General features: G+C 60.2%; 1 protein-coding gene across 1 annotated transcript in view; it reads left to right on the top strand.

The window, feature by feature from the left end:
• The first annotated feature begins 563 nt into the window (after positions 1 to 563).
• LOC131496467 (calpain-8-like) overlaps positions 564 to 22,999 on the top strand; it is a 41,923-nt gene continuing 19,487 nt past the window's right edge. The window contains 7 exon segments of the mRNA XM_058702026.1: positions 564 to 956; positions 8,219 to 8,288; positions 17,674 to 17,792; positions 18,434 to 18,567; positions 19,163 to 19,331; positions 20,096 to 20,185; positions 21,835 to 21,920. Coding sequence (XP_058558009.1) covers positions 720 to 956; positions 8,219 to 8,288; positions 17,674 to 17,792; positions 18,434 to 18,567; positions 19,163 to 19,331; positions 20,096 to 20,185; positions 21,835 to 21,920 — 905 coding nt within the window. The 5' untranslated portion in view covers positions 564 to 719.

The following is a 22,999-nucleotide window of genomic DNA, read 5'->3' as shown; positions in this document are numbered from 1 at the left end:
CAAGGTCACATTCCCTTCTCCGCAGAGAAGCCGTGACTCCTGACCCCCAGGCCTTCCCTTCCTGGCCCCCCGGGTCCCCAGGAACAGCGACAGCTGACACCTGCTGAGTGAATCCCACACCCTGTCTCGTGACGCCCCGACTGGTGACACTCCCAACCCTGCAAGGCGGGTCCCCCTATTATCTTCCATTTTACAGATGAGAAAATTGAGGGGAGGAGGTTGAATAATGTGCTCAAGGCGAGCTAATTACTGGTGGACGTGGGACAGAAACAACCTAACCTCGCTCGTGGGGCAGGCTCCGCTGGGCTCGCTCTGACATTCCCATCCCCCCCACTTCCTGGCCATCCTCCGAGCCACTCCCCCAGGGCCCGGCAAACACTGGAGCCACAGGACTGGTCTTCCCACCTCAGCCCACCGGGCCCACGGGGCCAAGGGCAGGGGAGCGGGAGCGGGCCTCGTCCATGGTGGGAGTGGCTGGGATGCCACCAGATCTCCTAGGGAGGGCCCCCCCCCCCCCCCGCAGGTTCCCAGCCTCCTAAGCGTTTGCAGAAACGCTCAAGGCAAAGGCGAAGGTGGGTGACATTCATTAGCGCTTTTGTGACTCTCTTCCCAGGGAGCAGGCCCCTGGATAAAGGTTCCCGGCAGCCTCGCTTCCCCGCGGCAGGTGCCCGAGAGCGCGGCACGGCTCTGCCCCCTGTCCCCCCGGGGAGCCCTCGGCCATGTCTGCGCTCGTGGCCAGCGTATCTCAGCGGCGGGCGGCAGCTCACGGTCTTGGCTCCCAGCACGAAGCCGTCAAGTATTTAGGCCAGGACTTCGAGACCCTGAGGAGGCAGTGCTTGGACTCGGGGGTCCTGTTCAAGGACCCCGAGTTCCCAGCGTGCCCGTCAGCCTTGGGCTACAAGGACCTTGGACCACACTCCCCCCAGACTCGAGGCGTCGTCTGGAAGCGACCCCCGGTAAGGAGACCGGCTTGCAGCTGCGGGTCACACGGATGGAGGGTCCTCACTTCTGGTCGGAAGTAGTTGAGGGAGAAATCATGCCCCTGGGCCCTAAGTTTCTGGGTCCCCTATTGTAGAGCAATCCTCCCCAAGACTTTCTCAGAGGCAGTGAGGTATGGAGGGAACACCACACACAGGCTTTGGGACCAGCCGCATTGGATCTGGGCCCGTGTGGCCGTGTGCAGAAACCTCACCTTTCTCATCTGTGGAATGGTGCTTCAGGGTGGGGGGGTGCAGAACCGTCCTCCCCAAACCCAAGCCGTGACCTCCTGCTCCGGGACCCTTGTCCGGTGACTCAACCGGAAGGATGGGGGCCCCTCTGCAGGGTGAGAGCCGAGACCAGGGCTCCGTGCCGTGTCTGGCACATAAGGCGAGTCACAAGGGACCACGATCAGTGGCCCTACGCCAGGCGCCTCTGTTCTCGCCCACAACGGGAAAGCCAAGCTGTGGGAGCCGTCTCCTCGGCAGGGGTGGGGAACGGAGCGCGAGGCAGGGACAGCACCGTGGACGTGATCAGAACCGTCCTTCGGTTCCTGCTCCCGCTGCCCCAGGGTCTGCGTCCTGTCCGGTTTGCAGGACGGTCTGCTGGGGAAACCCGTCACCCCACTCGCTCCTGCCAACCCCTCTGTACCCGAGACCTGAGGGGCTAGTCGGGGGTGTTGGCAAAATCGAGGCCGGGAATCGGTTTTGGATTCTTATTTCGAGAGTTGACGGCCATTTCATTTCCAAGGACAGGTCGTCCAGCCTGAGTTTTGGGCCAGGCGTGGGCTCCATCCCGGGGAAGGCGGTCGGGGAGATCCTGAGGAGGGAGCTGTGGTCCCAGCTGTGAATCGGGGACAATGGAGGCGCTGCACAGGGACGTCAACTGCGAGCCAGGGGACCCAGGGTGTCCAGAGGGGGCAGCCTAGTGGGGCTGGGGACCCCAAAGGGCCTGGGGAGGGGTGAAAGGGGATGACGGGGGTTTCGCCGGGTGACCGAAGCCACGGGTCAGTTAACCTTTGCCAAGGTTTTCTCCTTCATCTGAGATTCTCAAAGCTCCTACCTCCCCGACCACTTTGCTCTGCCCTAAACTGAGTCTTCACCGGGTCTCACTGTCCACATAAACACGGTCGCTGTAGAGCGCACGCGTGGGTTTGCGCGAGGCTGTGCTCACACACCGTGAGGTGTCACACATCCTCTGAGACCCTACTGACGTCACACAGGCTCCCGAGCTGGAAATGGCCCTGACCCTCCCTCCGTCGGGCGCCTGCCCCGGTACCCGGGAAAACCACCCCGGCCAAGAGGCTGGGCCCCCTCCCCGGATGCCTCGGGGCCGCAAGAGTGGGGGCGTCCCGACTGGAGCTGCACTGATGGGCCCCCTTCCCCCTTCTCTCCTTCCTTCCTTTTCTTGCTTCTACTTGTGGTAAAATACACATAGCGTAAAACTTCCCGTCCCAACCGCCTCTAGGCTTGCCCGCCGAGCACTTACCCTCTCGTGCACTGCCAGCACGCCATGGGCTCCCAAACAGCTTGTGAAACGGGGCCTCTGTCCTCACTAAACACTGTACGTGGAACCACACGGTATTTGTCCTTCCGTGACCGGTTCATCTCACTCTGTCCGATGTCCTCAGGGTCACCCCTGCGGTAGCAGGTGTCAGAATTTCCTTCCTTCTGGAGGCTGAGCCCCAGTCCACTGGGGGCGGACGCCATGCTTCTCTCACTCATTCACTAATCGAGGGACGTTCAGGTGGTTTCCACCTTCTGGCTGTCGTGGATCATGCCGTTACGAACACGGGTGTTCAAGTATCTCTTTGAGACCCAGCTTTCAATTCTTTTGGGTGTATGCCCCGACGTGGAACCTCCAGATCGTACGGTAATAATGTTTTTGGTTGTTTTAAAGGAAATAAAATGTATTTTTTTTAGTTTATTTTTAAAAAATGTTTATTTATTTACTTTGAGAGAGAGAGAAAGAATGAGAGGGGGAAGAGGCAGAGAGAGAGGGAGGGAGAGGCTCCCAAGCAGGATCCACACTGTCAGCGGGGAGCCCGACGTGGGGCTCGATCTCATGAACTGTGAGATCGTGACTTGAGTCGATATCGAGAGTCAGACATTTAACCGACTGAGCCCCCAGGCTCCCCTTGTTTCTTTATTCTTTTGTTATTAATTTTTTTAATGTTTATTTGTTTTTGAGACAGAAAGAGACAAAGCACAAGCAAGGGAGAGGCAGAGAGAGAGGGAGAGAGAATCCGAAGCAGGCTCCAGGCTCCGAGCTGTCAGCACAGAGCCCGATGCGGGGCTCGAACTCACAGACTGTGAGATCATGACCTGAGCTGAAGTCGGACGCTCAACCGACTGAGCCACCCAGGCGCCCCCCAACAAGTGTCCTCCTTAATGCCCATCACCCGTTTAGCCCAACCCCCCACCCACCTCCCCTCCAGCAACCCCCGGTTTGTTCTCTGTATCTAAGAGTCTCTTAGAGTTTGCCTCCTTCTCGGTTTTTATCTTATTTTTCCTTCCCTTCTTGTATGTTCATCTGTTGTTTCTTAAATTTCACAGATGAGTAAAGTCCTAGGACATCTGTCTTTCTCTGCCCGACTTCTCTCGCTCAGCATAATACCCTCCAGTTCCATCCGCGTTGTTGCAAATGGCAAGATTTCCTTCTTTCTCGTGGCCGAGTAACATTCCACTGTGTGTACATACAATGCCGTCTTTATCCGTTCATCGGTTTCTGGACACTTGAGTTGCTTCTGTATCTTGGCTGTTGTAGGTGATGCCGCGGTAAACACCGGGGTGCCTGTATCCCTTCGAATTAGTGTTTTTGTATTCTTTGGATAAACACCTAGTAGTGCAGTTGCTGGGTCGGAGGGTAGTTCAATTTTTAACTTTTTTTTTTTTTTTCTTTTTTCAACGTTTTTTTTTATTTTTTATTTTTGGGACAGAGAGAGACAGAGCATGAACGGGGGAGGGGCAGAGAGAGAGGGAGACACAGAATCGGAAACAGGCTCCAGGCTCCGAGCCATCAGCCCAGAGCGCGACGCGGGGCTCGAACTCACGGACCGCGAGATCGTGACCTGGCTGAAGTCGGACGCTTAACCGACTGCGCCACCCAGGCGCCCCTAATTTTTAACTTTTTGAGGCACCTCCACGCTGTTCTCCAGAGCGGCCGCGCCATTGTGTATTCCCACCAGCGGCGCACGCGGGTTCCCCTTTCTCCGCGTCCTCGCCAGCACCTGCTGTTTTCTGCTCTTTGACAGTGGCCGTCCTAATGTGTGCGGGGTGGCCTCTCACTGTGGTTTTGGTTTGTGTTCCCCTGATGATGACGCTGAGCGCCTCTGCATGTGTCCCTTGGCCACCCGGATGTCTTCCCTGGAGAAATGTCTGTTCAAGTCATTTGCTCATTTTTAAGTTGGGTTATCGGCTTTTTGGTTCCACTCGCTGCTTTGGAGGGTGATGCCTGACTCTGTTTGTATCAGGGACTTCATGCCAGCTGCCCGGCTGTGGCTCTAACGACCCTGCCTCGCACCAAGCTGTTAACTTGTACCTGTCCTGCGGGGCACGCGGATGGGGTGGGCCAAACACGCATGCACGTATGCTTTGGTCCTCTTGACAGGAGATGATGCTGGCTACTTAGATGTTTCCTGAAATCATAAAATTTGGTATCCTGACCCTTTCAGGGTCTTTGCCTGTTTTGTTTTTGGTTTCGTTTCGTTTTGGTTTGGTTTTTTTTTGCCTATTTTTACGCTGCTGAGCAGAAGGTCTGCTTGGGCTCTCCTCTCGGTGGTAGAAGATGAGTTTGCCCAGATTGAAGATCTCAGGGTCCAGCTTGTAAGCCCAGGATAAGCTTTGGCTATTCACGATCCGAGTGAGATTTTCTCCACTGGGGCTGGACACAGACGACAGACACAACGGCGGCCGTGTGAGACCCGGGGCCTGCTGCCGCCCTCCCCATGCTGTCCATCCTCGTGTCCCCACGGCGCCCGGGCCCGCCGCCTGAGGGACGCCTGGCGTGCGCGGCCCAGCTGACGATGTTCTTTTCTGCCTATTTGTTGGCAGTTGAGCATTTGGTGGATCCTGAGGACAGACTCCGGGGGAGGGGGTGATGCCTGCTGCGTAGTGAGGACCCAGGGGAGGGGTGGAGGGCGTGGCTCTTGGGAGGTTGGGGTGCAGATGAGCGGCCGGGCCTCCCCCCGGGGCTGCCACATTCCCTCCTGCTGCTGTCTCTGGACTAATGGATTTGGCCGCATCTATTAGCACTGGTCACGCACAGATGCCGGTGTGGAGCTTGCGCAAGCCTTCTCTAGTCGGGGGCAGGCAGCGTGTGGCTGAGAGCCTGGGTCTGGGCGCCAGGCACATCGGGATTCTGGTCCCCTCGGTGCCGTTTCCTGGCCCTGTGCCCACGAGTGAGATGCTGACCCCCAGGACCCAGTCTCGACATCTGCAAAAGGGGTAATAACATCACTTACCTGGCGGGGTTATCCGGAGGCTTGGATGAGAGAGCGGGAGCGGGTTGAGCACAGCGGCGCTCGGGGCTGGGAGCACCCCCTGGTTCACGTCAGAGGGCGAAGTACCAATAGGAACGGAACACACGGGGCCAGGGCAGGGGCGTTAACCTGACCGTGGAGTCCGGGACGGTTCATCACTGCGGACATTCGAGTCGGAAGGGGGGGTCGGGAGCAGGAGCAGGAGGGCACAGGTGGGAGCGAGCAGGGCTGTGCAGGTGTGCGGGAGAGAGGGAGGCTGTGGGAGACAGAGGCGAGGCTGGGAGGTCAAGGGGGCCGGCCGCAGGGGTGGGAGCGCCAGGTAGGTGATGAGGCCGCCACCCTGGCGGTGGTGACCGAGGTGACAGCACCGCGGGCTCTGGAAGCCACGGCCGGAGCTCCTGAAACTGTCAGACGTGGGCTGATGCCCCGGGGCGCTGTGTTTCCCTGTCACCGCTGTCACCGTCGCCTGGAGTGTGCCGTCCAGTCACTTCCTGCCTCGGCCTCCTCAGGGTGCCCGGGGGTCCCTGTGCCCTGCACCACAGGCTGATACGGGCTGGAGTAACGTATGTGTGTGTTGAGATCCCTGCCCCAGCGGCATTAACACCATTACGGAGAAGGGGAAGGGGGGGACGCGTGTCTCTCTGAAACCGCCCGGGCCAGCGCGTTCCTCGGTATCTCCCGCCTGCGTTCCGGCAGCAAGCCGCGTGGGGAGACTTCGGGAACGCGCTGCGGCCACAGCTCCGAGCCGAGACGCAGTCTGCTCACCGAGCTGAGGGTCCGCACAACCCGGGAGTCGTGGCGTTTCTTGGTGCCTGTTTCCGAGGAGGCGTCGTGAATGATGCTAACCGACGACGCGATAAACCGACGTCCCCTCCGCCTGTAGGCCACGCGGTGCCATTCCTACGACAGGGTACGCCGCCTCCAGGTCTCGCAAACCACCGTCTCCCAGACCGAGCGCAAGATCTTAGCAGAACTTGGTCTGAGTCTGCTTAGATCTCAGTCTCATGAACTTGTGTCACAGGAACTGTGACTTGTGCAGCTGGGGACATTGCCATCCTCCGTGGCTGGGGGTTGAAGCCAGGGGTTTGGGTTGGCTCGACTTGGGACTCGAACTCGCGGACCTCAAGAACAGGACCTGAGCTGCAGTCGGATGCTCAGCTGACTGAGCCACCCAGGCACCCCGAGAGTATGTTTTAATGTTTATTTTTGAGAGAGAGAAAGTGTGAGTGTGGGAGGGGTCGAGAGAGAGGGAGACGGAGTCCCAAGCAGGATCTGCACCATCAGCACAGAGCCCGATGTGGGGCTCGATCTCCTGAACCCTGAGATCATGACCTGAGCCGAAGTCAAGAGTCAGATGCTTGACTGGCTGAGCCGCCAAGCACCCTGGGAGGGGACAGTCTTTCAGGAGGGTTTTCAAGGAGCGAGATTCTGTGAGACCCTGCTCGGTGCGTCCTCTCGTCTTTCTTCTCGACGTTTTTTGTCCCTCTCTTTTTAGTTTTTCATTTTCCAAATCTGTCCCCCTTTTGCTCCCCAAGAGCTGACGGTCTGGAGGCCGGGAGCCCCCAGCACCTGGCATCAGCATTTGCAGCTCTGAGAACCCCTGGCTTGGCTGACACCAGGGCGTCTCTCAACTGCCCCTGGAGGTGGCCGAGAGGGACCCGGACAGAGCTGCAGGCCCGCCAGCGGCCCAGCCGCATAACCCGCGGTTCTTACAGCGAGGTTGCGAAGTCTCCACGTGCTGAGAAAACGCGGACAAGACACGTGTGATCGAAAGCCGGCATCTACCGCGACCTCCTACCTCCCCCCACCATTTCCCCATGGTCGGTCACAGAGGGGTCTCTGTTCCTTGAGGGTCCACCCTCGCCCTGGACAGTCTTCCGGGGCAATGCAGACCCACCTCTCCCTTGGGGACAGAGCCGTGGTCAGCCCCTCGGACAGTCTGCATCCTCTCCCACCCAGAGAGCCCCAGACACAGTCCCTCTCGGGTGTTTCTCGTTTTCCCCTTGAGCGTACGCGGCCTACACCTGGCTTTTCTCCGACTCTTCCGTGAGGGTCGGTCCTGGTTTCCCGAGCAAAGGCCGGAAGCACCTTGAGTCTCAGGACCGGTTCTCCCTTCGCTCCCGCTTTGCCCTCTTGCCTGCCTGCTGAGCTGTGCACGGAGCGGGCTCCCGGACGAGTTGGACAAGCTGCTCGGGGGAGTACACTGGCCTCGTGGTGGGGGGGTTCACCGGAAGGAAGGACTTCTCGCGGGGCCCGGAGTTCCAGGCGGATGGCCCGCGGAGGGGCGTGAGCGCAGGGAGTGCGGCTGCGGTGTGTGGGTGCATCACCGCGAGCTCTCGCCTGGGGTCACACCCCACGCCCCAGCGCCTGGGTCAGTGCGAGGGGCCCCCTTCACGCTGTCAGGCGGTTAATGAGCATCCGCGGGTGCACAGCACTAGTTGGGGCGAGGAAACGCTTCTGTAAGCCTCTCTGTAGGTAGGGGTGCTGTCTGAGAGGTGAGCTCACGAGTCACCACATTATTGCCGGGGCCACTGCCTTTCGTCCCTCCCTGCCCTGCATCTCCGCTCTGCACCCTGGCCGCCTTCCCCCTCCGCACCCCTGCTCCGCACCCCGGCTGCCTCCTCCCTCCTCCAGGCTGCAGAGTCCTCGGCAGGTGATCTGGGCTCCTCCCAGGCTGAGCCCTGACCGTGATGCTCCCTGACCTCCACTCCTTCTGGCACCGGACGACTAGTGACTCGTGTTTTGTCCACTTGCTTTCAGGAGCTGTGTGCCAGCCCTCAGTTTATCATTGATGGAGCCAGGCGCGCGGACATCTGTCAGGGAGACCTGGGTGAGTACGGGGTCGGCCACAGCCCTCTTTGTCCATGGTCAGGGCGCGCATGTGGCCGTGTGCTGACTGACGCGAGATCAAGCCGTTGGACGCGCCATCGCCTGTGCGATTTTCTGCGTGGGTCTGCGTTTCTGGGCGGTTGTCTTCACTGTGAGTCTGCACAGCTGGGAGTGTCACTCCCCAGTGGGGTCCCCGCGTGGCACCCGGCCCCTCCTAACGCAAGAGTCACGAGCCGGGATGGCGGGCGCACGGTGGCGACCGTGCTGCGATGCGCTTCGAGGCTGGTTGCCTGTAAGTGGACGTAACTCGCCCATGGAATGGCCACGTCCGTATAATTGTGGTCTGTCCACGGGACGGTTCTAAACTCTGTAGGAAGACGAGGATCCCGTTTTCTCGCCAAGCTGTGTCTCGTAGCCTGGAATCCTGCGAGAACAGCGTCCACCTCCCAACCTCCCACGCTCCCTCCGAATCAGATGCACTTACACTTAGAAAATCGTTTATCCCAAGTTTTTGCTAAGTTCTGGCCTCGGGTGGGGGGCCGAGGCTCCCCTTGAAGCTGCCTCAGCGCTGCTGGCCTCTCAGCCGCCCCCGGCCCGCGGGGTCTGTGCACGGAGTCGCCCGGCGCCGACGTCTCAGGGGACGGGGTGGCCCTCGGTCGAGCTCACTGGGCTCCTGACCGCCAGCCCGCGCCGGCTGCAAGGCCAGAACTGGAGATCAGGCACCGGGTGATCCAGTCCCACCCGGAAAACCAGCAAAGCAAAAGGAAGCATCCACACAGACCCGGAAACCTGTCTTCCCAGGAAGCCCCTCCCTCCTCTCCTGCTGGTTCCAGCCGAGAACACCTGCTCTCCTCAGCCTGCCAGAAGGTTCTAGGAATTGGAAGTTCACAGGGCATTTTATTTTAAGTGTTCCCACATTCTGGCTGTTACACGTGGAGCAGACACCGCCTTGGCCAGAGCCCACAGAGCATGAGAGCAGAGCGGCTGGGACGTGGCCGCGGCCTCCGTGTCCCAAGCCCTGTGACTTCTGTGCCCCTTGCGCCCGGACTCACGGCCCTTTTACTTCCAGCCAAATGTTTAACCTAATTAGCATGCGTCTCAGGGAAACAGCTTTGAATGTCCACTCGTAACAGCTCCTCGTTATAGACACGTTAACTTTGGGAAAGGTATTTAACAAGTGCCTTTTAATTGTCGGCCTGAATAGAGGCTCTTGAGTAGTTTCGAGCAGGGAGAGGAGAGGTTTCCAGAGGAGGCCTGCGTGTTGCCATGGTGAGCGCATGCAGCCGCGGAGCCAGACATGGACCAACTGCCCTCAGAAGCTGCCTCCTGGGTAGTGAGAGGGGCCGCCAGCCGGTGCCCCGGGGAAGCCCAGCCTCCGCGGTGGCCTTTCGAGAGCGGAGCGTAAAGGGGCTGGAGGGCGCGTGGTGGGGGCCTGAGGGCCAGCCGGGCGCCCTGGGCCCTGGGTGGAGGCCCCCGGGGGAGGCTCCCCATCCGACCAGGAGCCAGGCGGCCCCGGCGAGTCAGGGCGCACCTCCCACGGTGTTCGTCCAAGTGCTGAGAGTCCGATATAGCACAGGGGGCCCTACTCTGGGTTTACTACGTTTTTATCACCGTTGCTACCCCCGGTCTATCATTTTGTTATTTCGGACGCACGCCCTTCACCAGTGACAAATCCCAGAGAGTGTGCGGTGAAAAGCTAGCTGCCCGCCTCCCCGGGGCCCCGCCGCCCTGTCACCACCTCTTGTCCGGCCCGCTGGCTCATCGCGTCCTTGCGCTGGAGGCAGAAAAGTGTAGGCACCGCTGTCTGTTCTCTTTGTGCTTAACCAAGTGCTGGTCTTCCCACAACGTGTCGGAACAGCTCGGTCCCCTTCCCGCTCAGCCCTGTCCCGTCTTGACATCGCCTCCCGAGCCGTCTTCTCCTTTGCTGTTACGACACATGTAGCAGCGGATGTCCTTCTTCCTCAGCCCTGTCGCGCGTGGGTGCCTGTCCCTGGGCCTGCGGCACCGCAGGTTCAGTCCGCGGGGCGCCGATCTGCCACCCGCCGGGCCGGGCCTGCCTCCCGGAGGCGTGAGCCGCTCTGCGCCCAGGGGAGACTCTGGGCTCACCTCCGGTCCAGGGCCTGGCCTTCTCTGGAGGCACAGTTTTAGGAGAATAAAGGCTGAGAAGCAAGTGATGCTAGCCAGCTCCTAGCGCCGCAGGCCAGGAGCGCAGGAAGCGCCCGTTCTGGGCCCCTGAGGGGCTCCGCGACCGCGACTATGGGGCAGACGTCTCCGCCAAGTGGGTTCTGACGCTTGCTGCCTTCAGCAAATGGGGAGCAGAGAGAGACTTCCGGAGTCCAGAGGGAAATTAGATCACTCCTTTTGTTTTTTGTTTTAGGTTTATTTATTTATTCTGAGAGAGACAGAGAGAAGACAAGTGGGGGAGGGGCAGAGAGAGGGGGAGAGAGAGACTCCCAAACACACTCCCCTCTGCCAGCGCAGAGCCCGACGTGGGGCTCGAACCCACAAACTGTGAGATCACGACCTGAGCTGAAACCAGGAGCCGGACGCTCAGCCAACCGAGCCCCTGGCGCCCCGGAATTAGAATGGTTTCCGAATCACGACTGCTGCTGCGGAGCAGGGTGAGGGAGAAGGGCCCCCTACGAGGCCCTGGTGGCTCTGGGGCCTCTGCCCTGCTTCCTCTCTGCCTGGCAGCGGGCGTGGGCGCTGAGTGTGGGCATGGGCTCCCCGGGGGCTCCCCGCACCTCCCTGGAATCGCTGTCCTTTCTTCCTGGTTGTCTTTCTTCCGGGTCAGGCCCTGTGTTCTCGTGAAGGGGGCGTGGGTGGCCCGTTCCCCACGTCTCCACAGAGAACGAGCAACAGGTCCTAAATCCCGGCTCCTTCTCTGACGCGTTCCCGTCATGGATTTTTCCGCGTGAGTCGGCACTCCCGCGAGGGGGCCACAGCCGACTGGTGTCTCCATCCTTAAAACGCTCTCCGGGACGCCTTAGATCTGTGGCCTCCTTTGAGGAGGGCGTGAAGTAAGTCAGTTCATCAGGACTGGCGACCAGGCGGTCTCAGCACGTAGAGAGCCAGACCCCTCACGGACTCTGGTGGGCGCGGGTCAGGCCTCCAGGAAGCGCTCAGCCGCAGATGGCCGTTCCCGCAGCCAGGCCTGGGTGAGGAGGGCGAGGTTCACTTTTGCCAATGGGGCCTTCTCCTACTTAGGTGGTCCCCCTTCCCTCCATTTGATACCTAGTGCTCAGTGCCCCTGCGCTCGGACCCACTATCACAGTATCCCGTCTACTCTGAGGAAGGGGCCCAGGACAGTCATTTACACGTTAGTATGAATCTGAGCCAGTGGTTACAGGAGGATTTGTGTGTCCTGTGTGGTCGGAATGGTTGCAGGCAAAGATGTGCAGCAGTGACAGCCGCGGATCACATCACAGTGGTTGTAAATACCTCAAAATACCGTTTCAATTTCTACTCATTACCACCTCGTAATTAAGCTGTCACCAGGCCCCACCCCAAACCTTTTACATCGAACGTTGACAGAGAAACACAAACCTTCCTGTGTCGTAATTGAAAAAACATTTTAATAACAGTTTCGATACAGTTTATGATGTCCTGTTTTTCATGTTATGCATTTAGAAACATTATTCTATCCGTCCCTCACGGGCAGAGATGCTGCTCAGCTCCGCTGGGGTCACTGGGTCTGAGGCCCGAGGCTCCCTGGCCCCCCAGGAGCCCTGCCCTTGGCTGGGGAGTGACGCTCACCGAGGCCAGTGTAGAACTTTGTCTGGTCCACTAGCAGAGAGAGTCCTTCCGGGGAACCACTTGGTCTTCCAGATGCCTGTCCCCCTCCCGTCTCCTGCCCCCGATGCTGCTGCGCTGGCCTGGCCGCACCCGGCGGGGCGTGTCTGCGGTGGGCGAGGTTCCCGCCTGGGCCTTCTGCTGCCACATGCCTCGGGCACCACGCTCCTGGCCTCTTGTGCTTTGCTGAGGCCACGGGAGGCCTTGTAGGTATCTGTGCCCTCCCAGGGCTTGTCTCCTCCTCGCCAGCTGGAGGCTGCCGGGTCCGTGCAGATGGTCCCTCCTCACCGGCTTCCGTCTCGGTCCCCGTGCCTGTGGGCTCTCGGTCCCTGTGCCCACGCAGCCCCCGGCACCTCCTCCTTGCTCTGAGCTTGGAGCCCCTGTTCCCACTGATCCCCACCCGCCTTCCCAGAAGCTGTATCTATGGACGGGGTCGGGGTCGAGGTACCCTGAGGACATTACGTCTGCTGTTAACCCCCGCACGCGCGTGCACCTGTTATGTCCCGATCCCCTCTGCCAGCTGGGGATTTATATTCATATGTATTCTTAAATATTCCTCTTGTTACAAGTAAGTCCTTTTTGCTCAGTGCCAAATGATCCTGTGCAGTGAATCATGAGGTACAAACTCATTTTACAGATCAGAAAACCCAGGACCACAGGAGTTAAGTGGGGCTGCAGGTGGCTCAGCAGACAAGTCCGAACCCACGTTATTTCTGCTTTTCTGAGCTTGTAGGGACCGATTCTCAAAGCTCTGGTCCCAGTGGCCTGCAGACTGTCCCCCACAGTGTGGGGTTTGGGGGTGACACACAGAGCAGGGCCCCCAACCTGAGGGCGGGAATCTCCCACAGGTGCGTTCTCCTGGAGGGGGGCTGGGACTCTCACCCTGTGACTATAAGGGCCCAGAATGTCCACGGAGGCTCCCGCTCGGGTCCCTCGGGGCACAGGCACTGCTGACTTGTTCACTCGCTGGCCCCTGCACCGCCCAGCCCGCCTGGGCAGATACCGCGACCAAGTGGCAGTGTGGTCAGGGAGCAGGTGACGATGACCAGGGTGAACAGGAGCCGGGGACGCCCGAGGCCGTGTCCCAGCTGCCATGTGTCCCAGGCTGCCGGGCATTTGGGCTCTGGGCAGAGCCTGGGAGAGGGCAGAGAGGTGTCCGTGGGGCAGAGGCTGGCCCCAGAGGAGGCTGGGGCTCTGGGGACCCGGTCACCCGGTGACTCCGAGGTTTGGAACTGTCTGGCTTTGTCTCTGCTTGCAGGGGTGAGGGCTGGCATCAGCGTGCCTTGGAGGGAAGGAAGAACGGTATAATTACAGGGCTCGGAGGGCCTGCAGGAGGCCACGAGGCCACGTTCCCAAATGCGGGTGGGCCTGAGACGGGTCCTGTTGTGAGAGAGTCTCACGTGGGCACCCGGGTGAGATGAGACCCCTCTGCTGGCCTGGGCACCAAGCCAGAGCGGCGAGAGGGAGAGGAGGAGCAGGGGAGCGGAGCGGGGCTCCCGGAAAACTCTGTGGTGACAGGGTTAGAAGGATCGTTGTCACCACCAGGGACGTGTTGCCACAGAGCCACATCAAGCTGTCTTGTCCGACCTCCCTCCAGCGCAGACCCCTCCCGTGGGGCTCTGGCTTGTCAGCCCCCCGCTCCCCGTGCCAGCATGCCCCTCCCCCAACCCCGGGGACGTGTGCGATGTCTGGGGGCGGTGTGGGTCGTCTCCGTGGCCTGGGGTGGGCTGAGCATTCTGTCACACACAGCAGGATTCACTCAGGATACAGGAGCTCAGAGACCCACGTCTGCTTCTGGTCTTACCCGGCTGTCTCCGCTGTCCCCGTGTGGAATGTCGTTGCACAACAGCTAAGGCGTGAGACCTTCTCCCCAGTAATCAACACACGGGTTTTCGAATCACTTCTGACAATTTCGTGCCGACCCACGTGATTCCATTCAGATAGCATTTTATCCTGGGGTCTGCGAAAGCGTCCAGGCCCGCTGCCCGCCTCCGCTGGGCTGTCTGTGCAGCCGGGGGAGGCTGGGAACTGTGCGGGAGGGGACACCCCTGTGCGTGAGTGTTTTAATGCAGCCAGAGGCGGGAGGCCTGGAAGGCGCCAGACGCGGAGGGGAGGAGGCCCGGTTGGCTTTGCGCCAGAGGCAGAGCTAAAACAGCACCTGCCTCGGCCGCTGTCCTGTCGAGTCTTGAAGGTGGACTTTTACAAGGTGGCGCAAAGCCCTCCATGCCCTGGGCTGTTCTCAGCGGGACCCCGGCTCTCTGACCACGAGTTGGGGGGAACGCAGACCGTCCGATTACAGGGGTTCCGCCCTGTCTCTGAGGGGCTCCCATCTCTTTTGGGCCAACGCTCCTCATTCAGTCTCCCTTTTTGGGGCGCTTTCTTGCTTCATAAAGGCCAGCCCCTCCCCAGCCTCCCCGAGACGCCTGAACGCAAGGAAGGCCAACCGTCCCCTGGGCGGGGGAGAAGGGCCACGAGGTTCTGACTGCGTCCCGTGTGTGGCCTTCCCCCTGGGCGGTTCTGTGACACCCACGGGCCGTCCTGTGATCCAACTCAGTTCTGACGTTGTGTAGGTGGCATCAGACCCACCAGCCCCAGGCTCAGCCCTACGAGGCCATCCCCACCTCGGACGCCAGGCTGACCTGTGCTTCTGACCAACTGGCTGTGGGTGGGAAGGTCCCATGACCCCTCCTTGGGTCAACGTGCCTGAGCGGCTCTCACTGCGCAGGCAAGCATTTTACTCTCTGGAGCTGGTTTCCTAGAAGAGGATGCACCTCACGAACAGTGACGGGGGTGGGGGGGGGAGAGGCGCAGGGTGAAGTGGGGACGGGGCGGGGGCGCCGGTCTCCCTGAATCTGCATGTGTGCACCAGTGACAGACGCCTGATGGATAGGATCATTGGCTGCCGGGGGATGATGGGCTCCCAGGTCCGCGGGGGGGGGGGGGGGGCGGGGGGGGGGGTAAGGGGGGACTGAGGGCTCCATTCCCCTGGCAACCAGTTAGGTAGGTCACCTGCCCGGGGTGGGGGAGGGGGACTGAGGGCTCCGTTCCCCTGGGAGCTTTCAAAGCCACCTCATTACCGTAACAAAAGAGTGAGTGACACTGTCTCCCACTGCTTCAGCCTGGGTTACCATAACCGAAGAGTGACACTGGGTTTCCTGAGCCCTGAGCCCAGAAACAGGTCGGAGACTGATTGTCACTCGTTACTATAAACGTCTGAGCATCACAGGCCGGCTGGTGCCAGTGTGGTCCCTGGGCTGGTTCCCGGACGTGGGACTCTGTACCCTCGAGCCCGTTCTCCTGCTACAGCCCGGGGTTCCCACACCTGACCCCGCAGCCACCACAGCTCTGGGGGGCGGGGTTCACCTGCCTTGTTCCCTCCAGGCTCCCTCCTCTCCACCCCACCCCCACCCCCAGGCTCTGTGCATCCTGTTCCCAGAGTCCCGGGGGCCCCGCCCTCTGCTGTGGCTTTGTCTCAGCCCTTCTGCTCTTTACCCTGGTTCCTGCTGTTCAGCTTTGAAGGGGCCCCTGCAGGGGCTCGGGCACCTCACCTTTCTCCGTCCTTCCTCCCACCTCCTCCCTGCGCCCCCGTGGCCCAGACGCTGCCCCCCTTCTCCCTCGGTGTCTGAGTTCTTGACACACAAAGTTCACAGTAACACTGGGTGTTCAGACCTCAGGCTTTGACTCTGATGTGTCAAGGGAATTTTTGATTTAGCGACTTCTGTGTCAAAAGCCTGACTCAGGATGGCTGTCTTTTCGCAGACTTAAAGCCTCTTTTGACAGAGCACCTCATCGTTAGGGCTCGGGTCTGCCTGCTGCTTCGTGGCCCTGAAGCCCGTGGCTGCAGGGGTGGAGGGCTCCCGGGCGTCCTGATTTCAGTGGGATAAAAAATCACTTTGTTATTTTAATAGACATTAGCCCCCTTACAGTATAACCTGAGTGAGAGTGGGAGGAATGAAGCTCAGGTGTCCCCGACTTCCCCTGAGGTCAGGGACCCGGGACTCCCCAATTCCAGCCTCCTCGTTGCTCCAAACTCTGCCCCTCCTGCGGCCGGACCTTGCTGGAAGGTGGATGGCGAGGAGGGACTTGTCCGTCACAATTTCCCCCTCTTTCCTGCCCGCCTTGTTCGTCACCGAAGCCTTGTGGCTGCTTCTGGAAATGGGAACATGGCTACACATCACAGCCGTGTCCCTCTTGAGATTCATGTGGCCCCGGCTTCAAGGCAGGTCCCCAAACAAGTGCTGGAAAGTTCTGAGCAACAGAATACATGTCCCCCCAGGAGCCTCTCCAAGGGGAACATCCTGCCTCGGCGGCGTGTTCCTTAGAAAGAACATCCGCTCACGCCTGGCTCACCGGGGCTGGTTGGAAGCCCAGAGCCTGTGAACCCACCGCATGCACTTCGAGCTCTGCGTGAGCACGAGGGGGGGCCCGCGAGACGTCAGGACTGAGGCAGATGAAAGGAAGATTAACCTCCTCGAGCTGGGCAGCCCCGTTTGATGTCAGCCACTGAGGGATGCTTAGTTTCCGTGACTTGACTTGTAATGTCTGAGGTGTCGGAGGCGGGCAGCCGGGAGCAAGGTCAGTGCCAGAGGGAGCGGGGGGGGGGGGGGGGGGGGGAAGGGGGGGAGCCGCGCCTGGCTGTGAGGGCACCTGCCTCCCGGAGAGGCCACCCTGTCAACCCCTCCCCAGGGGCACAGGCCAGGGTGACTTCCCTTGTTATCTCCCCCTGCCCCCAGGTTTAGGGGCAAAGGCCCCGACGTTGGCGGAGGTGGGATCTGTGGGCCCAGAGCATGTCCCCTGGGGCCTCGCTTCCCCACAGACCCGGGAGACTCAGGAGCAAACACGGAAGGTGCTCCTGGGGATTTGCACAAGGACAAGATGTAATCTATTCATTCATTCCGTCACTTGCTTATTTATTTTTGTCGAACACTCATTGAGCCCCTACTATGGGTCAGCCGTCTGCGGGGGATGCCAGACAAAGAATCCACATCCCTGCTGGGGCTCCAGGAGGGTGCTCCACTTGAGGGGGGAGGCGGGGTCACGCCTCGGCTGAGCACCTGCCGTGCAGAAGGAGCTCTGAGTCCACACTGGGTGCTGACCGTGACCCCGAGGAGCACAGAGCGGTTTAGATACGCTCTTCGGGAAACACAACGGAACAGAGTGATGTGTGGCTGGAGAGGGGCGGGGGCGTTGCAGTGACTTGCAGGCAGAGGGACCAGGGACCGAGGGGTCAGCCACCCAGGGGGAGGCGAGGGCACACTCGTGCACATCCGAGTCTGACCGGAGGTCAGGTTCTTGGTAGGAGAGGAAGGGGGAAAACTGGAGACGTGGGTCACGTTCGCGTGTTTTCTGTCTTTCCACTGTCGACCCCACCAACTGGGTGCGTGGAGGTGAAACGGTCAATTTTCAGGGATGGGGCGGGGAAGCAGAGAACTTCCCAGGACTCCCAGGGAGGGTGCAGGGGCCGCCGTGACCTTCAGATGCCGGAGGACGGGGTCCATCTGACCCTGAAGGGTGGACTGAACAGGACGGTGAGGGTCAGAGAGGGCAGGGACCCTGCGGGCCGGCCTGACCAGCGTCCCCGTGTCACGGTGCAGGTGACTGCTGGCTCCTGGCGGCCCTGGCCTCCCTCACCTTGAACGAAGAGCTGCTTTACCGCGTTGTCCCCAGAGACCAGGACTTCCAGCAGAACTACGCGGGGATCTTTCATTTCCAGGTATCGTGCTCTGCTCGTGGCCCTTGAACAGCGTGGGGATTGGGGTGCAGCCGGAAATCTGTGGATGACGTTGGACCCCCCAAATGTCACTACTCTTAACTTACTGTCGACCTGAAGCCGTCTCAATAACGTAACCAGTCGATTCACACGTAGTTTGTGTGTTACGTGTATTATACACTGTGTTCCCAGAATAAAGTAAGTCAGAGAAAAGAAAATGTTATTAGGAAAATCATAAGGAAGAGAAAACACATTTTCAGGACTGTGCTGTATTTATTGAAAACAGTCCACGCATGAGCCGTTCTCACTGTGCAAACCGCGTGGCCCAGGAGCAGCTCCCGCCCAGACCCACGGAATCTGCGGGGGGCCGGGGGCCCGGCGGTCCCCCCGGGGGCTTCTGGTGCTCCCCTGGGTCTGAGAACTGCGGCCCCCACGCATCCGCGCTCCCCGGCTGTGTGGCCTTGAGGAGGAAGCCCCTTTGGGTGAGGGTCCTGGGGCGTGGGGCCCGGTCGCCCGCTGCGTCATGTGGGCAACTTCCCGCCTCCTGCGTTTCCTGCTTTCTCGTGGGTGCGGAAGACCAGGGCCCGCCCTTGTGGGAGCTGGGAGCTCAGGGGGGGCGCTGCCCCGTGTCTGTGCGCCCGCAGTTCTGGCGGTACGGCGAGTGGGTAGACGTGGTTGTGGACGACAGGCTGCCCACCAAGGACAGGGAGCTGCTGTTCCTTCGCTCCGGGACGGGCGACGAGTTCTGGGGCGCCCTGCTGGAGAAGGCCTACGCCAAGTGAGTGACCCAGGAGCCAGAGGAACAGACCTCAGGGCCAGGAGGTCACGGCTCAGTTCTGTCCCCCGTGACCGCATGAATCGGGGGCGAGCCCCTCAGCCTCTGTGCCTAGTTTTGTCCTCTTTGGACCCCACGCTCCCTTCCAGGTCCAGGCGTATTTTTACAGGAGTGATGAGGACGAGTAGGCGGGGCACTTAGATGCTGACCCCTGCCCTGCGGCCTCCCCCCCTTCCCGTGGGCTCCCCACGTGTGATCTGACGCGTGTCACTTTCTGGCTCCCTGTCCTCCAGCCCCATTCCTCCAGCCCTCTTCCTAGAGCAGGCACCTGGGGGACTCCCAGCCTGAGGGAGGGGCCCCCTCATCCCTGCCTGTGCTCCCTGCCCCCAGGGTCAGCTGTGCAGAGGCTGAACTTTGCTTTTAAAGGGGCAGGTGGGTGGCTTGGTGACAGATGACCTGACATTCGTTCCTGCACCTTGCTGGCCCAGAGCAAACTCGGCAGAGGGCCCTCCCTTACCTTCTGGTCCACGCCGCGTCCCAGCCCCAGGCCCCACGGCCCCCTCGCTTGTGAATGGCGTGCTCTTTCCTTCTTTCACAGGCTCAACGGCTCCTACGAGGCTCTCACTGGAGGGTCTCTGGTGGAGGGGTTGCAGGATCTCACAGGCGGCATCTGTGAGTGTTATGACCTGAGGAAGCCTCCGGCCGGCCTGTTTCAGATCATCCGGAAGGCCCTCCGCGCGGGGTCTCTGCTGGCCTGCTCCATTGATGTGAGTCAGTGCGGGCCCCTCTGTTCCCCTCGTGCGGCAGGGGAGGGGCTGGGCAGGCGAGCGGCCAGGAGGCTTTGGGCCAGAGAAGCATCCAGGCTAAAGGGGCAAGTCTGGTGACACATGGGTCCCAGCACGCGGGGGCGGGTTGGGACCTGATTAGTGGGTAGAACGGGGGCTCCCATGAGGAGTTAGTAGCCGGGGAGCAGCCCTGAGAATGGAGTTCTGCTCCCGGATCCCAGCTCCCTCCTGTGCTCTCCCCTCTCTGCTGAGTAACCGTGGGCTTTAGGAAACAGATTTAGGAAACAGATAAATGACGGACATGCTCGACGGGCTTTGGGACCCCTGAGGAAAAGGGAAGTGGTTCTGGAACCAGGGTGCTGGCCGTCCCGACCCTGGGGCGGCGTGGACGGACGCACTTTTCTGCAACGTCTCTGCATTAGTGTGTCTTTGGTGGAGAGACGGTGCAGGGCCTGGAGAGAAAGGGGGGAGAACCAGGCTTGTTCAGAGCAGCCGTCCTGGATCGGCGGCACGGGGTCACCCTCGGGGAGCAGGTGACGCCCCAGTTTCCGGGGGCATCTGGAGGCTGTGAGCCTGGAGCTGTGGGCCTGCTTGAAGGGGCTGGATGGGGAGGGCTCTGCTCCCTGAGGTCACTGCTGCACCTGCACCCCAGCACTGCACGGGGCCTGTCTGGGCGGCGTGTCCTTGGAAAGCCCTGTAGGGGCCACCCAGACAGGGTCAGGATCAGGGTCCTCATTCCCCATCAGGTCTCCAGTGCAGCCGAGGCAGAAACAGAGACCACAACCTGCCAGAAGCTGGTGAAGAGCCACGCGTACTCGGTCACTGGTGTCGAAGAGGTAAAACCGGGGAGGGGAGGGGAGACTGCACGCGCCCAGGGCACCCTGAGAGGGGCCACCTCTGAGAGGTTCCCTGTCCCCCGAGGTCCCTCTCTGGCTGCCCCTGACACTCACAGCGAGGGCCCTTCTGGCCTTGTAGATGACGTGGCCTGTGTGAGCCACAGCTCCGTGGGCTCCGAGGAGATGCGGCCTGGGGGGCGGGGGTGGGGGAAGGCCCTGGAGAAAGTGTAGAAATTGTCAGATTCCACACTCATCCCAAGCGTGTGTATACAGGTGAAGGGGTGGAAACCCGCACAACCCCGAAGGGGATAGAGGCAGTGATGTCTGCTCTCAGGACGGGGCATAACAGCGGGAAGGAACACGGGTTTTCCCTACTCTCCAACCCGAGCAGAAAGCAGGGGCTGTGGTTTTCAGTATTTTTAGTTACTGGACTCTGCCCACTTCCCTAAAAGGATTTGCAGTTGTTTACAGAGAAAAGCACAGACACTGTCAAACCATAGCACAAGGGTAAATACACCAGACAATCCAGGCAAAAGACAGTGCTACCGTTGAGAAATGAATTTTGCTTTGGGTTTCCCGCTGGCCAAGGCAAAAAGGGAAATGCGATGGGTATCTCAGTTTTTGTTATTTATTAAAATGAAACAGGTGTTCGTTGCATGCGTTTGTGTCCCACAACTATCCTCTTTAGTGAAGCCAGTTCTCCAGTACAGATTGAGCGTGAATGTGTAAGCACAGGGCTGGGTGTCACGGGAGATACAAAGGAAAGCAGGACACCGAGGACCTAATGATTCGTCGTGTCTGGGTGAGCGGGTGCAAATGCTGGCATGAGGGCTCCTAGTGAGTGTTCAGTAACCACCAGGGAGGCAGGAGGTGTGGGCTTCGTAGACAACTGCCCAGATGTCCACCCTCCCTCCACCACCTGCTGACCCTGGATAACTTAACTCTCTGAGTCTAGGATTTCTGAGCTGCAAAATACAGGTGCTAGCAGCACCCAGCTCGGAGGACCCCCATCAGGTTTATTTTATTTTATTTTATTTTATTTTATTTTATTTTATTTTATTTTATTTATTTATTTAAAAAAAATTTTTTTTTAACATTTATTTATTTTTGAGACAGGGAGAGACAGCATGAATGGGGGAGGGTCAGAGAGAGAGGGAGACACGGAATCCGAAGTGGGCTCCAGGCTCCGAGCTGTCAGCACAGAGCCCGACGCGGGGCTCGAACTCATGGACCACGAGATCATGACCTGAGCCGAAGTCGGATGCCCAACCGACTGAGCCACCCAGGCGCACCCCCCCCCCCCAATCAGGTTTAAATGAGGTGATAGTGCCCTTGAACTGCTTAGCGCCCTGCTTAGTCCGGAGCACATGTTCCGTGAGTGCTGACTGCCATGCTGCTGGCATTTGTCTGGAGGGCGCCTGTCACCGTTATGTTCGTTCCGGCCGATACGAACTTGTTAGACACGCTACATGTCCAACCCAATTGTGGAAAACAGAGCAGTTGGCTGCATCCTGAAAATGTGTTCAAATAAGGGTGTGGTTGTTTAGGGGCATTGAAAGTTGAGTGGGAGCCCCCTCTGGGCAGACGTGGGGGTGGGGCAGCCCGGACACAGCAGCTCAGGTGCTTTTGCGCACGCGTGGACCTTGCAGGTGGATTTCTGGGGCCATCCCGAGAAGCTGGTCAGACTCCGGAACCCGTGGGGCGAAGTGGAGTGGACGGGGGCGTGGAGTGACAGGTAGGCTCTCCCTCTCCGTCCTCACCTCCCCCTGCAAGGGCGGCTCGCGGACACGGTCCTCTTGAGACCAAAATCGCCGTGAGCACCGTGGCACTTTCTGTCCACGAGCAGGCCTGTTCAGAGGGTGCTGCGTGGCTCCGGGCTGGGAAGGCACAGCTCACAGCACGTGGTGGGGTCTCTGCCTGGCGTTTGCAGATCTGGCAGCTGGGTTGGAATTTTGCTTGTCACTGAAGTTTGCCTGTTTCCCAACTGCCACAGACCCCCAAGGGAGGCCAGACCCTCAGGTCAACGCCTCCCAACTCACAGACCCTGGTCTCTGACAAAGGCCAAGCTTGGGAAGTGGGGTCCACCCCCAAGGGCCAGCAGGCAGTGGCGGGTGGATGCGAGCAAGGCTCTCACTCACCATGGGACTCCTATTGGTCCTTCCGGCAAGGTCATGAAGGACCGGACAGGCTCCCCTCAGGCAGGCCTCCCGCCCTGGATGGGGAGCCACTGGAAATGAGAATGAACTCCCCTCCGTCCCCTCAGTGCATCCTTAACCTGGGGGGGGGGGGCAGGGATCTGAGTGCTGTCTGTGCGTCCTTAACCTGGGGGGCGGGGAGCCGCGTGCTGTCCGTGCGTCCTTAATCTTGGTGAGGGACAGGGAGCCGTGTGCTGTCGGAGCTCAGCGATGGTGCTGGGCTCTGGGGGGCCTTTGGCACGTGCAGCCACACGTCACCAGTGCCCACCTGCCTGCCTCCCTTCAGGGGTGCGCCACCAGAAACAGGTGTCCCTGGGGCCACAGATTCTGATGCCCCTGCCTGAGGCTGAGCAAAACCCAAAACCTCACTTCTGCCAATGGCCCAGAAAGGGCAGAAACCGAACGAACCGAAACTCCGAGTTTTGGCCGTTTCGGCCGACGGCTGTTTGGCCGGAGGGCTTGTTTGAGCCCGGCTCCTTTCCTGACGGCTCTCAGTCTCTCAGAGGTCGGGGCAACTCCGAGCGGAGGCGTGGGTGCAGGTGAGGGTGCAGGCGGGGACCTGGCAAGGACGTGGGCGTGCATGTGGGTGTGGACAGGGGTGTGGCCGGGGGTGTGGGTG

Source organism: Neofelis nebulosa, chromosome 15 (assembly GCF_028018385.1).
Source record: "Neofelis nebulosa isolate mNeoNeb1 chromosome 15, mNeoNeb1.pri, whole genome shotgun sequence".
NCBI lineage: Eukaryota > Metazoa > Chordata > Mammalia > Carnivora > Felidae > Neofelis > Neofelis nebulosa.
This window is presented reverse-complemented; position numbering and strand designations above follow the sequence as displayed.